Source organism: Hoplias malabaricus, chromosome 16 (genome assembly GCF_029633855.1).
Source record: "Hoplias malabaricus isolate fHopMal1 chromosome 16, fHopMal1.hap1, whole genome shotgun sequence".
NCBI lineage: Eukaryota > Metazoa > Chordata > Actinopteri > Characiformes > Erythrinidae > Hoplias > Hoplias malabaricus.
In genome coordinates this window covers 31,318,450-31,331,363 of record NC_089815.1, presented here as the reverse complement: position 1 = coordinate 31,331,363, position 12,914 = coordinate 31,318,450, and the positions used below count along the sequence as shown (strand labels likewise).

Below are 12,914 nucleotides of genomic sequence, written 5' to 3'. Positions count from 1 at the left end.
TCACTCACACACTCACACAGTCAGAATTACTGTTCAATAGAAAGCATTTTAAAGTAAATATTGCTGTTTTCTTCATCTTTCTGACACTATATTTGAGTAAAAGTAATTTTAAGAGTATTTTCAGTGTAATGTCTTGAATGACCCTCTGCAAAGTGAAAGTCCATTAATCCTGAGGAACATGTCTCTGAGTAAATGTCCTGGTGTCCACCCCTCTCTGCGTGAAGGGCTGAAATAAAGCACTGCAGCGTCATGTCCAGGTCCTGGGTGTCCCAGAGCGTCAGGAATGATGAACGATGGCGAGCTGCTTATTTTAGGGCGCTTTGTCACCTCCATTTACTGGAGTGAAAAATGGTAGTCATCAGGTGAACATAGATCTCCCCTCATCAGAACACGATCACTCACAGGGGCCTAACTTTAGCCTTCATCCTTTATCTCAGAGACTCGCCTCACACACGACCACACAGACCACTGAGGTGCTGAGGACGGAGCAACAACACCTGGTTCAGCAGGTGACGCTCAGATACGGGAAGCGATTCAGGACATTGTCTTAAATACAGACAGCAACCAGAGGATTCTCAAAGTAAAGGAGTCAAGGTACTGACTCTCTAATCCCTTCATCTACTGTGTTTTGATCTGGGCGTGATGTGGGGACGAACCTTTATAGACGGAATTCAGCAGCTGCTCACTGTGTTCTGTGGGATGGGAATTTGACCCAATTTTCTGTTCTTTTCTGAGTGCAGTGAAGTCTTTATTGTGTTGTAGTGGACTACAGCGGAGACAGAGGGATGAAGTGCTGCGTTAAGGTTCATTTTACAGAGTCATCCTTGCGGAAGAGGAGGGGGATGGGCTGAGGATTCTGGGATTAAAGGGATGGTCTTTACTGTATCGTCTGCATTTCAGCTTCTTGTCCATGTCCTTTACTCCTGGACTTTTATCCTGGGTTGTGTGTGTGATGAGGCTTTATAGCTTCATGAAAACCACACAGCACAGAGGCCCTGTACCTGCTCTCAGGTCTCAGGTCACAGCAGGGGGAACATTCATATGATGTCTGTAAAAACAAATTCACATCTGAACAAAATGTGTGTGCATTTACTTCACTTCATAAATAAAAGAAAATGTGACCAGCTTCGGTCCAAACCCCACGAGCCCCACAGCAGTGTTCTCCCCCTGTGTAAACAGCCCCTGTTCAGAACGCCCGCTTTCAGCACCTGTTCCTTTAAATGATAATGAGCCGCTCGCTGTTCACCCCGACCCCGAGCGCACAGCAGTGAGGAGCGAGCAGCAGAAGCTCAGCTGTTTTTGATTGGTTCTCTTTCTTCTCCGTTCTCATTTTCTCTGTATTAACTCATTGCTCTCACATAAAAGCAGGCACAGCGCTGTGGTTGGACAGACTCAGACAAGGGGGCGGGGCAGTTCTAAAGTTTCTCTACCTCACGTTAGAGGCGGAGCATAATCAGAACGGCATGTTTTGGCATACAAAAAACTGACTGGAGGGTCTGAAAGGATGTGGAGTGGTCAAGAAGACAATCTGAGAAAAGGAAATAGACTAAAAAGAAGTGAATGTGCCTTTATTTTGTACAGAGCTCATTTTTATATTTATTTGTGAATTTTGCTTCTTTAATTTTACGCCAGAGCTTTGATGCTAATGTAGCTAATAGCTAATGGAAGTTTGTTTCTATTAGCATCATGTTCAATCTCATTTCATTCTCCTCTCAAACTGTACAGAGTCCAGTCATCTCTAATAGACTTGAAAATGTGGTTTCTGACGCTGTATCACACTGTTACCGATGATGATTTGATTGTATTCAGCCATGAGAGCATTAGCGAATGCTAGTGCTAGTGTTGCATGATTAGCTCTCGATCACAAACACCAGTCCAGCTCATCCCAGAGAATCTGGATTGAGCTCCGTCACTCCAGAGAACACATCTCCTTCCCCTCACATTCGGCTCATGTGCAGCTGCTACAGATGGTCTATTTCATGTTTTTCTATGGGGATTATGAGACACTGTTCTCATGGCTGTGTCCACAATGAGGGCACCTTAAAAGATCTGTATTCATTCATTTTAAATGGTGACTACAAAAGTGTGGACACTGTGTGACGTTTGGTTCCATTCAGAATCCAGTCACTGAATCATCAGGGTGTGTTCTGGGTCACGTTTCAGCTCGGCTTAAAGGCATAAGACTTTTATTATGATGTGAAGGATCTTCTTTAAAATAATTATCTAGAATTACATCTTCGAATCATGTATCAGTCGAAGCCGGAACCCTGTAATTCTCCAGAAGCAGCGGGACAGGTACAGGCCGAGGCCCTGTGTTCAGCTGCTGGAATGTGTTCAGTGTTCAGACGCTCCATCACCTGCCTCCTGAGCGCCTGCAGGCACAGCTATGTAATCAAGAACAGGACACAGCCGTCTGCACGCTAACGCCATTAACCCTTCATGCCTCTGCAGAGCCAGGAAATGAGGGAATGGAGGATTGGTTTAGGTCATTCTTTGGCACCGACACTGATTCATTTTCCACTTACATCAAGCGTAGTTGATCAGCTGAGACATGTTTAGTGTGGTGTCTTTTGTCTGGCACTGGAGCTACAGGAATAATAGAGCAGTGAATCATGTTAAAACAGCCTCTGTTGTGTTAAGGACACTGGTATGACCCTCTCTGTGAGCATCTAACCCAGCCCCAAACCAGAAGAAGACATTATAACTTCCATGTTGCCTAAATATGTATTTTCCCAGTGTCCTATGTTCTCAATTTCTTATGTCCCCAGTGTCCTATGTACCCAGTGTCTTATGTTCCCAGTGTCCTATGTCCCCAGTGTCCTATGTTCCCAGTGTTCTATGTCCCCAGTGTCCTATGTTCCCAGTGTTCTATGTCCCCAGTGTCCTATGTCCCCAGTGTCCTATGTTCCCAGTGTTCTATGTCCCCAGTGTCCTATGTTCCCAGTGTTCTATGTCCCCAGTGTCCTATGTCCCCAGTGTCCTATGTTCCCAGTGTTCTATGTCCCCAGTGTCCTATGTTCCCAGTGTTCTATGTCCCCAGTGTCCTATGTTCCCAGTGTTCTATGTCCCCAGTGTCCTATGTCCCCAGTGTCCTATGTTCCCAGTGTTCTATGTCCCCAGTGTTCTATTTCCCCAGTGTTCTATTTCCCCAGTGTCCTATGTCCCCAGTGTCCTATGTCCCCAGTGTCCTATGTCCCCAGTGTCCTATGTTCCCAGTGTTCTATGTCCCCAGTGTCCTATGTCCCCAGTGTCCTATGTTCCCAGTGTTCTATGTCCCCAGTGTCCTATGTTCTCAATTTCCTATGTCCCCAATGTCCTATGTTCTCAATTTCCTATGTCCCCAGTGTCCTATGTTCTTAACATCCTATGTCCCCAGTGTCCTATGTTCTTAACATCCTATGTCCCAGGTGTCCTATGTCCCCAGTCTCCTAGGTTCCAAGTGTTCTATGTTCCAAGTGTTCTATGTTCTCAATGTTCTTCATTCCCAGTGTTCTATGTTCCCAGTGTTCTATGTCCCCAGTGTCCTATGTTCCCAGTGTTCTATGTCCCCAATGTCCTATGTTCTCAATTTCCTAGGTTCCAAGTGTTCTATGTTCCAAGTGTTCTATGTTCTCAATGTTCTTCATTCCCAGTGTCCAACGTTCTCAGTGTCCTATATTCCCAGTGTCTTATGTTCCCAATGTTCTGTTCCCAGTGTCTTATGTTCCCCGTGTACTATATTCCCAATGTCCTACGTTTAGAGGTTTTTATGTTTATAGGGTCCTATATTGTCAAGGTCCTGTTTTCTGAGTGTCCTATATGACCAGGTTCTTATGTTCCCAGGGTCTATTCACTCTCCTGTTGTGTTTGTGTCAAATTTTTCTTAATATTATCCAGTTATTTTTAACCACAACAAAAAATTACAAAACAAACCAATGGCTTTAATTTAATTTGAGCTTGAAGATCTCTTTTTAAAAAGGTGATGTGGTGTTCTGTGTCAAATCTGATCTGGCAGAGAATATTAAAAACATTCTGTGTGTTTCTGTGGATAGCTCTTGTTTGGATACCCAGAATGCTTTACTGCTTTATCGCTGGGAACATCCCTGAGGAAGCACATGTGTGGAACATATAACTGGAGAACGTAGGACACTGGGAACATAGGACCTTTATGCTGTTAACGTCAAAATAATTGGTGCATATATGCCTTCATCACCCTTCAACTACATTAGCTTTGTATCTTCAACTCAAATGAGAGCTCTCAGACATGTGACTGATTAACTACTTTCTGCAGTCAGGTGTAAAGATGTGTATGGGTGATTTTCTGTTGGTTGCTGATGGTGTACTAATGGTTTCCATTAGGGAACTCGAGATGGAATCACTGACCAAATCGTCCAAAATTAACAGTCGGGCCATTTCACATCACCACAGGGGCTTCCCCCCTCACACCTGTAATGAAACTTCAAGATGTTCTTAAATGTCAGTGTGTCTCACACATATCTTCATTCAAAAATGAAGATATCTTCACTCACAGAGACGTTTATACACTCATTTGGTCGATATAGTCGGGTTTGAGTGGAGGAAACAGTGGAAAACACCAGGGTGTGAACAGCTACAGTATACACACACACACACACACACACACACACACACACGTGTGCTGATAAAGCCCAGGGGGCTGGGGGTGACCCTCAGTAATCGCCTCTAAGCCAGATGTGAGCAGTATCTTGTTACTGTTTATTTAATACTTTAAGGACTTGTAATTAATTACAGTTCGGATGAATTTACACCTTCCTGAGTGCTTTCAAACTAATATTTCACATGCTGTGTCTGTAAGTTTGTGGACACTCTTTTCTAATAAGTTTATGCAGCTTTTTTAATGTGATGGGCACACTGTGGGATGTACTATGTAAAATGCTCAGTGCCAAACATAGACCAGAGGAGAAATATATAACGCACCTCAGCGCTGGTCTGTGGAGCAGTTGAACTGTGTTGAACTGGACGGCTCCTGTTCCAGCTAATGATAGTATGTTACACTAAGGGTGAATCCCCTTTCTTATTACTACCCCTACCCCTTGTTTTTGAGTGACCTCTTGTCCTTTACAGGGTGTCGGGGATAAAATCTCCCCCACGAGATGGGACGACTCTCCAAGACACTGAAACATCATCAGAACACAATAAAACAGAGCGGTGCTTCATTCCCAGGCGACCAGCGCCGCTCTGTAGCAGCTCTGCACCAGTCTGCAGTGATATCAGAGGAGCTCTGTAGCAGCTCTGCACCAGTCTGCAGTGATATCAGAGGAGCTCTGTAGCAGCTCTGCACCAGTCTGCAGTGATATCAGAGGAGCTCTGTAGCAGCTCTGCACCAGTCTGCAGTGATATCAGAGGAGCTGCTGCTGTGGAGCTATATTCAGATTCATATTCTACACATTGATGTTCAAACTTCCACTTCCACCTTAAATGTTGCAGTCGCCTCTGGAGCCAGAATGTAATGGCATTATCTCCTTCTGAAGGGCCATGTCGCCCCAACACTTCACCCCACCCCTCTATACCAACAAGAAACTAGACCCCTCCCATCACCACGAGGCGAAACGGAGGGGTCGGGCTAAGAGCCGAGCTGTGAAATGGAATCCACGCTGTGTCCTCAATGGGTTCACTAATTATAGGGGGTGTCTACAAATGTTCGGAAACATACAACAACACAAAAGTTTTATTCAAAACATATATTTCTCTTTATTTATTTAATTCAGTTCCAAGCAAAATATAACTCTTTATTACATATACAGACATCGTACCACATATTCACCTCACGGGGGTCCCAGAGGGCTAACACAGACCCAGCCCCCATCAGAGACCTGGAAACAAGGGGTTCCCTTAATGTGGGTGGTTCGCAGGAGTCAGGGGGTGGATCTGTGGCAGCCCCATGACAACACCGCTCTAACATTGCACTTATTTAACTAACATTTCAGAAACACTGACCAGGAGCTCAGCGCACAGGAACATCTCGAGATACAAAACATAAAGTCTTTAATACTGAACAGTGCGTGCTGTAAATAAATGAGTTGTAAATAAGGTGCACAGCAATAAATGAAAACAGAGTAAAACTGGTTCTGGATTCTGCGACGGCACTGTGTACAAAAAGCCTTTCTGTTACTGTGTGGTTTCAAAATCACACTTGCATTTAACACCTGAATACACAACCCTGAGCAGATGTAAACAAGTGTGTGTGCGTGTGCATGTGTGTGTGTGTGTGTGTGTGTGTGTGTGTGTGTGTGTGTGTGTTTTAGAATTCACACCTGCCTAGTAAAACCCCAAATGCACGTATGATAAACCCTGAGCAGAAGGAAACAGGATGAAAAAAAGCCTGTGTGAAGATATACGATGTTGAGAGCACATAGGAGCGATCTGTGGTCAGTTATTTACACGGGGTATTTATTCGTGCGTGAGCCGTCAGCTGTTACAAAAGATTAAAAATATTAACAAAATGGAAAATGGCGTCCTCCTTCAGACACTGCTCACTGTGACAGGTGTTTATTTACTGAACTGTGGCTCGTGCCGAACATTACACCACATTGTATTATTAAGGTCCAGTAACAAACTAAACTCAGCAAATCAGCAGAGGCTCTGTATAATTCACAATGAAGAAGCCAAGGGTGTTTACTGACTACTGATACGCGTGTGCGTGTTTATGTGTGTGTGTGTGTGTGTGTGTGTTTAGGCAGTTGGGGTGTAACAGCCTCTGAAGCGGTGCGTGTCCTGTGGTGGTTTTGTCCCACTCCTTCCGCAGGTTTGTGGTTTTATCATTTGTCTGGAGTAAAAGCTAATGTCTTTGACTTCTCTCTGGACTGGAAATGCGACAGGACGGGACCCAGGTGCTGCACTGGACGGACCACACCAGACTACCCGCTGGATGCAGAGAGGCAGGAGGTGGTGGAGCTGAGCCGGCTCTTCTTGCCGGGCTTGTGCGGGGACTGCGGGCTGGTGCTGAGGTTGCGGACCTTGCTGAAGCTGTTCCTGAGGCTGCTGTGGCGGCTGCCCGAGGTGCTGGACGTCTCGTTGGTGAGGAAGGTCTTGGGGTTCAGGATGCCCACCTTCAGGCAGCAGCAGCACAGCAGGCTGGCGATGGCCTTGCGGAGATCCTGGCTTCCGAATGAGTAGAGGAGCGGGTTCATGGCTGAGTTGAGCACAGCAAGAGCTATGACCCACTGTGGGCTGAAGAGGCCGCTGCAGCTGCGGGAGTAGCAGTAGTAGTCCACTAACAACAGCACGAAGAGGGGACCCCAACACACCACGAAAACCCCCACGATGGAGATGACGGCTTTGAGCAGGCGGAGGGACCGTTTGCGGTTACGGAAGGAGCTGGGGTCTGTGCTTTTGCGGACGTGCCAGTAGATGGCGAAGTAGAGCGCCCAGATGGTCGTGAGGATGATAAAGAAAACGATCAGCGCGAAGAGGATGTAGCTTTTGGAATAAAGCGGCAGGAGCGTGGAGCAGCTCGCGAGGTCACACACACAGTTCCAGCCCAGGAGAGGCAGGAAACCCATCAAGAAGGCCGCCAACCAGCACAGCGCCACCATCATGTAGACGCGGTAAGATTTCTTGGCCGACTTCTGGTGCATAGGCTTCATCATGGTGGTGTAGCGCTCCACGGCGATAAGCAACAGGCTGAAGATGGAAGCAGCCAGAGTTACAAACAGAAGACCCTCCCTCAGAAGCCACAGGAGAGGGCTCAGCTGAAAGGTCCGGCCCCCAGACAAGCAGATGTTGACCACGTAGGTGGTGCCGGTGAGTAAGTCGCTGAGGGCGATGTTCGCGATGCAGATGAAGATCCAACGTTGACGCTGACGCATCTTAAAGACCACGGCCAGCAGGACCATCAGGTTCTCCAGGATGATGAAGATGCTGAAGCACAGGAACGCCGCATCCGCGATCCCGATCCCGTCCCGGGGCGGCTTGCGGTTCTGGAGCCGACCCGTGTAGTTGTAGTGCTCCTGGATGAGGCTGACGTTTCTGTGGCTGTAGACGGAGGAGCAGGACGCCGAGGAGCTCAGACTGTGCAGGAAATCCATCGCTGGTCGTTGTTCGGTTTCGTCGATGATGGACCGGAGACTGGAGACTGGAGACTGGACACTGGAGAGACGGGTTTGAATCTCACTGAGGAGTGGACTCAGGCAATCAAACTCCCTCTCTCTCTTTCTCTCCCTCTCTCGATCTCTCTGGTATCTCCTGCAGATTTCCTCAGCTCCTCTCACAGCTCCCTGCTCAGAAGAGTCATTACAGTGGTGTTAGACGCTGTAGAGCATCATCAGTACGACAGAAAGTCTAAATGCATGGCGCATACACAGTGTCTGATTGTAGTTACCGTACAATTCACACTGGACAGGGGAAGATAGAGAGTTTGTGTTGCGGAATTCATAGCGGATGCAGAATAATGAATCATTTTAATGTGACGTAGGTCATGCTTTTACTTTTTAATCAACTCACTATTAAAAACATGGGGAAATGTGCAGAACACGTTGAAAAAGACAAAAGACAGAAGACAAAAGCGCGAGAGCGTGGCGCGGATGTCGCGCAGTTGTGTCTGAGGCAGCGCTGGTGTGGTGCCACACCGCTGCAGTGGTTGGAGAATATGTAAATATCTGTAGTTTCACTACTACACTTGTGGTTATAGGTGGGGTTTCCGTTACTACACCAGCTTCTTTAAAAGGCTTTTACATGTGGCTCGCAGTCTTTAAATGCCCTGTTTAACTCAGCAATAATTACAGCTTCATAAGACTTTTCATCAATTACCACTAATAATTACCACTAAAAACTACCTAGAAATGATTGTTTGAAGTGCATCTGTACGTATTAAAACAAACGCACGTAACGCATTACCTTTCTGCCGTCAACAGAAAAAACAAAGCTTCATCCAATTCTTTATTCATTGTTTTTTAAATTTTTAAATAATTATAATTATTATTGTTTTTAGAACATCATTCCAGCTCAGTATTTTGCATGCTGAGTAACTGTAATACTACCACTGCTATATAATCATTATTATTATTGTTATTATTATTATTGGATGATGTATATTTTCACTGTGTTTAAATAATAATTATAATAATTAAGAGCAATGCAGGAATCACAGATTTCATGTGAAGAATAAATGGATCAAAGAAAAACAAACAAACATCTGAACATCACTGAAATAATTGAAGAAAAGCTATTTATACTGCATTTAAAATGAGGAATATTCAAAATGAAAATGTAAATATATAAAAAAATAATCTGTTTGTCAGTAGTGTGCGTGTGCATCTGCGTGCGCGCGTGGTGCAGGTTGACATACCTCTTGCTGCTGATGCTGCAGTGTGTGGTGCCACCCATCCTCTGAGTGTGTGAGTGAGTGTGAGTGTGTGTTTGTAAGAGTGTGAGCTACTATAAGCGAGGAAGGAAGCTTACAGTATCTTGCAGCAGATATCGACACACCCAGTGGAGAAAGGCCTGAGCTAAAAATGTTAACGCGCTGCTTTAAAAACACTTTCTAAACCTTTTCACATTGAATTGTGACATGTTCCAGGAATGTGGGCTCTGTGTGTGTGTGCGTGTGTGTGTGTGTGTGTGTGCGCGTGTGTGTGTGTGTGTGTCCTGTGCTAATTTGTTACAACATTTTACATTACAGATAACTAACAAATTAAATATCTCTGTAAACACAGACACAGCCTGAGGCTCTCTTTTAGCGAAGGCTTAACTTCTGTGAAATAAACAGGTGACAAAGTGCTGTGACAATTATAATTAATGATTTATATTAAATATAATTAATGAACTAACTCCATAAGTAAATGTAGAAATAGAAAATATGTTGCAAAACAAGAATTAATGCATCACAGTGAAAATCACACAAGGTCTTTGAAGCTTTCAAACAAAAGTGTGACAATGAGACAAACAAACAAACAAACAAACAAACAAAAGAAAGAAAGAAAGAAAAAACAAACAAAAGAAAGAAAGAAACAAACAAAAGAAAGAAAGAAACAAATAAACAAAAGAAAGAAGCAAACAAAAGAAAGAAAGAAAGAAAGAAAGAAACAAACAAACAAACAAAAGAAACAAACAAACAAACAAACAAAAGAAAGAAACAAACAAACAAAAAAAGAAACAAACAAACAAAAGAAAGAAACAAATAAACAAAAGAAAGAAACAAACAAAAGAAAGAAAGAAAGTAACAAAGAAACAAACAAACAAAAGAAAGAAAGAAACAAACAAATAAAGAAACAAATAAACAAAAGAAACAAACAAACAAAAGAAAGAAAGAAAGAAAGAAAGAAAGAAAGAAAGAAAGAAACAAACAAACAAACAAACAAACATTAATCAGCATGTGTGTGTGTGTGTGTGTGTGTGTGTGTGTGTGTGATGCTCTGGACTGTTACTTACCCACTCACAACTGTAAACAATTTAGCAATAAAGGCAGTTTTTTTCTTACACATTAAAGTAACTGCTGGCATCAAAGAGAAGAGGCTTCCAGTCAGATGTAAGAGAATAAATAAACTAATAATTAACTGCAGTTCACCTCGTGCAGCTCAAACTCTTTTAAATAAAATAAATAAATAAATGAATTTGACAAAACAGCCATTGCTTTATTTAAAGGCCTTGACCCTAAAGGAGATATCAGTAACGGTCCTCTGCCTCTGAACGACGAAGAGTCATGAGATTTTCAAGCTTTTATTTCAGCACCACATTTAATTCAAGTGCATCACACGTTACAGACCTGCGTCGTTATTCACCACTGCTTTTTTACATTCGTGTTTGTTGTGTGTTTGTTGTGTGTTTAGCTGTTTTACGCATTCCTGCAGCACACTCCAGCTCACACGTGCTGTTGCGATATGACGCAGAGATGTTGCAGATGTTTTGAATAGCTCTCGCATTATGCCACCACTTCTTACGACAGCTTAATCGTGGCAAAAAATTTGGTTACCCAACATTTCGCAGAAGAAGCAAACAGGAACAGGAGATCCTCAGCCTCCTCCCTTGGCTTTCTCACTTCACCTCGTCCACAGCTGAGGGCCAAGATCGATCTTCTGAATCTATAAGAGGCTGCTGCTGTCTTTTCACGACCACCGCGTGCACTTTTTAGAGCTGCAGCCTGCGCTCATTCACACAAAGGCTTGTGGTGCTCGACCTCAGGTGTTCAGATCTAAACTGATGTTCAGAGTTAAACACATTTGCTCCGGTGAGAAGAGGCACCTGTACATTGTGTTGGTTTTGTATGAAATTCATGAGCCTTTGACCTACATTTCATGTCCAGTGAAGCGCAAAAACAGGCTTTCCTCTTAATTTGACCTAGCTTCCTCTTTCAAAGGTATCTTCAGGAGACAGAAAAACAACATCAGAAGTGTTGTTTTTTCCTTTATTTTTGTCATTAAAACATCTCTCTGTGAAGCAAAGACAACCACATCTGAAAGCAGCACATCCTGAAGAAACAACTACGCCCTTAACAGTCACCAACGCCCTGCCGGCCTGCCGCGAAAAAATCAAAACAAGCGTCACCCAACAGCAAAAATACACCGCAGTGTGAAACGGACGCCTGTTTTTATACCTGCCCCTGTACAGACAGTAAATGGTTAACGGTCTATAAACGCTTACACGGTTTAAATCGATTTACAGCTAATAATACTGAGTGCACTGTGAGTTTGACAAAGCTTCTCCTAGTTGCCATCTTAGTTCTGCAGCAATCAGACATTTTAATCAATTAAAGTGATCATCTTTTATTGTTACCATTTTCTATAAATTAACCCTCACACGATGAAGGATCAGATTGCTTCGTCATCACTGAATGAACCAGTTTATGCTCCACAGAGAGGGTCCCCCACATGTGGACAATGTCACTCACTCACACTTCACACACTCACCCAGTCGTTCACTCACACACTCACAGCTGCAGACAACTTCACACACTCACCCAGTCACTCACTCACACACTCACAGCTGCAGACAATTTCACACATTCACCCAGTCACTCACTCACACCTGTGGACAACTTCACACACTCACCCAGTCACTCACTCACACACTCACAGCTGCAGACAATTTCACACATTCACCCAGTCACTCACTCACACCTGTGGACAACTTCACACACTCACCCAGTCACTCACTCACACACTCACAGCTGCAGACAATTTCACACATTCACCCAGTCACTCACTCACACCTGTGGACAACTTCACACACTCACCCAGTCATTCACTCACACACTCACAGCTGCAGACAATTTCACACACTCACCCAGTCACTCACACACTCACAGCTGCAGACAATTTCACACATTCACCCAGTCACTCACTCACACCTGTGGACAACTTCACACACTCACCCAGTCACTCACTCACACACTCACAGCTGCAGACAACTTCACACATTCACCCAGTCACTCACTCACACACTCACAGCTGCAGACAACTTCACACATTCACCCAGTCACTCACTCACACCTGTGGACAACTTCACACACTCACCCAGTCACTCACTCACACACTCACAGCTGCAGAAAACTTCACACATTCACCCAGTCACTCACACACTCACCCAGTCACTCACTCACACACTCACAGCTGCAGACAATTTCACACACTCACCCAGTCACTCACTCACACACTCACAGCTGCAGACAATTTCACACACTCACCCAGTCACTCACTCACACACTCACAGCTGCAGACAATTTCACACATTCACCCAGTCACTCACTCACACCTGTGGACAACTTCACACACTCACCCAGTCACTCACTCACACACTCACAGCTGCAGACAATTTCACACATTCACCCAGTCACTCACTCACACCTGTGGACAACTTCACACACTCACCCAGTCATTCACTCACACACTCACAGCTGCAGACAATTTCACACACTCACCCAGTCACTCACACACTCACAGCTGCAGACAATTTCACACATT

The 12,914-nt window shown here is 44.4% G+C and overlaps 1 protein-coding gene across 2 annotated transcripts; it reads right to left on the bottom strand.

Annotated features, from left to right (window-relative positions):
• Positions 1–5,692: 5,692 nt before the first annotated feature.
• On the bottom strand, positions 5,693–9,363 carry s1pr4 (sphingosine-1-phosphate receptor 4). Of its 2 annotated transcripts, none has more exons than XM_066648012.1 (2): positions 9,305–9,363; positions 5,693–8,234 (listed from the first exon to the last, which is right to left on the bottom strand). In XM_066648012.1, exon 2 carries the CDS (start codon positions 8,043–8,045, stop codon positions 6,876–6,878), a length of 1,170 nt encoding a protein of 389 aa, XP_066504109.1. In that variant the 5' UTR covers positions 8,046–8,234; positions 9,305–9,363; the 3' UTR covers positions 5,693–6,875. The 2 variants fall into 2 exon arrangements, with proteins under 2 accessions (XP_066504109.1, XP_066504110.1); XM_066648013.1 differs by lacking the exon at positions 9,305–9,363 and adding an exon at positions 8,344–8,383.
• Positions 9,364–12,914: the final 3,551 nt, after the last annotated feature.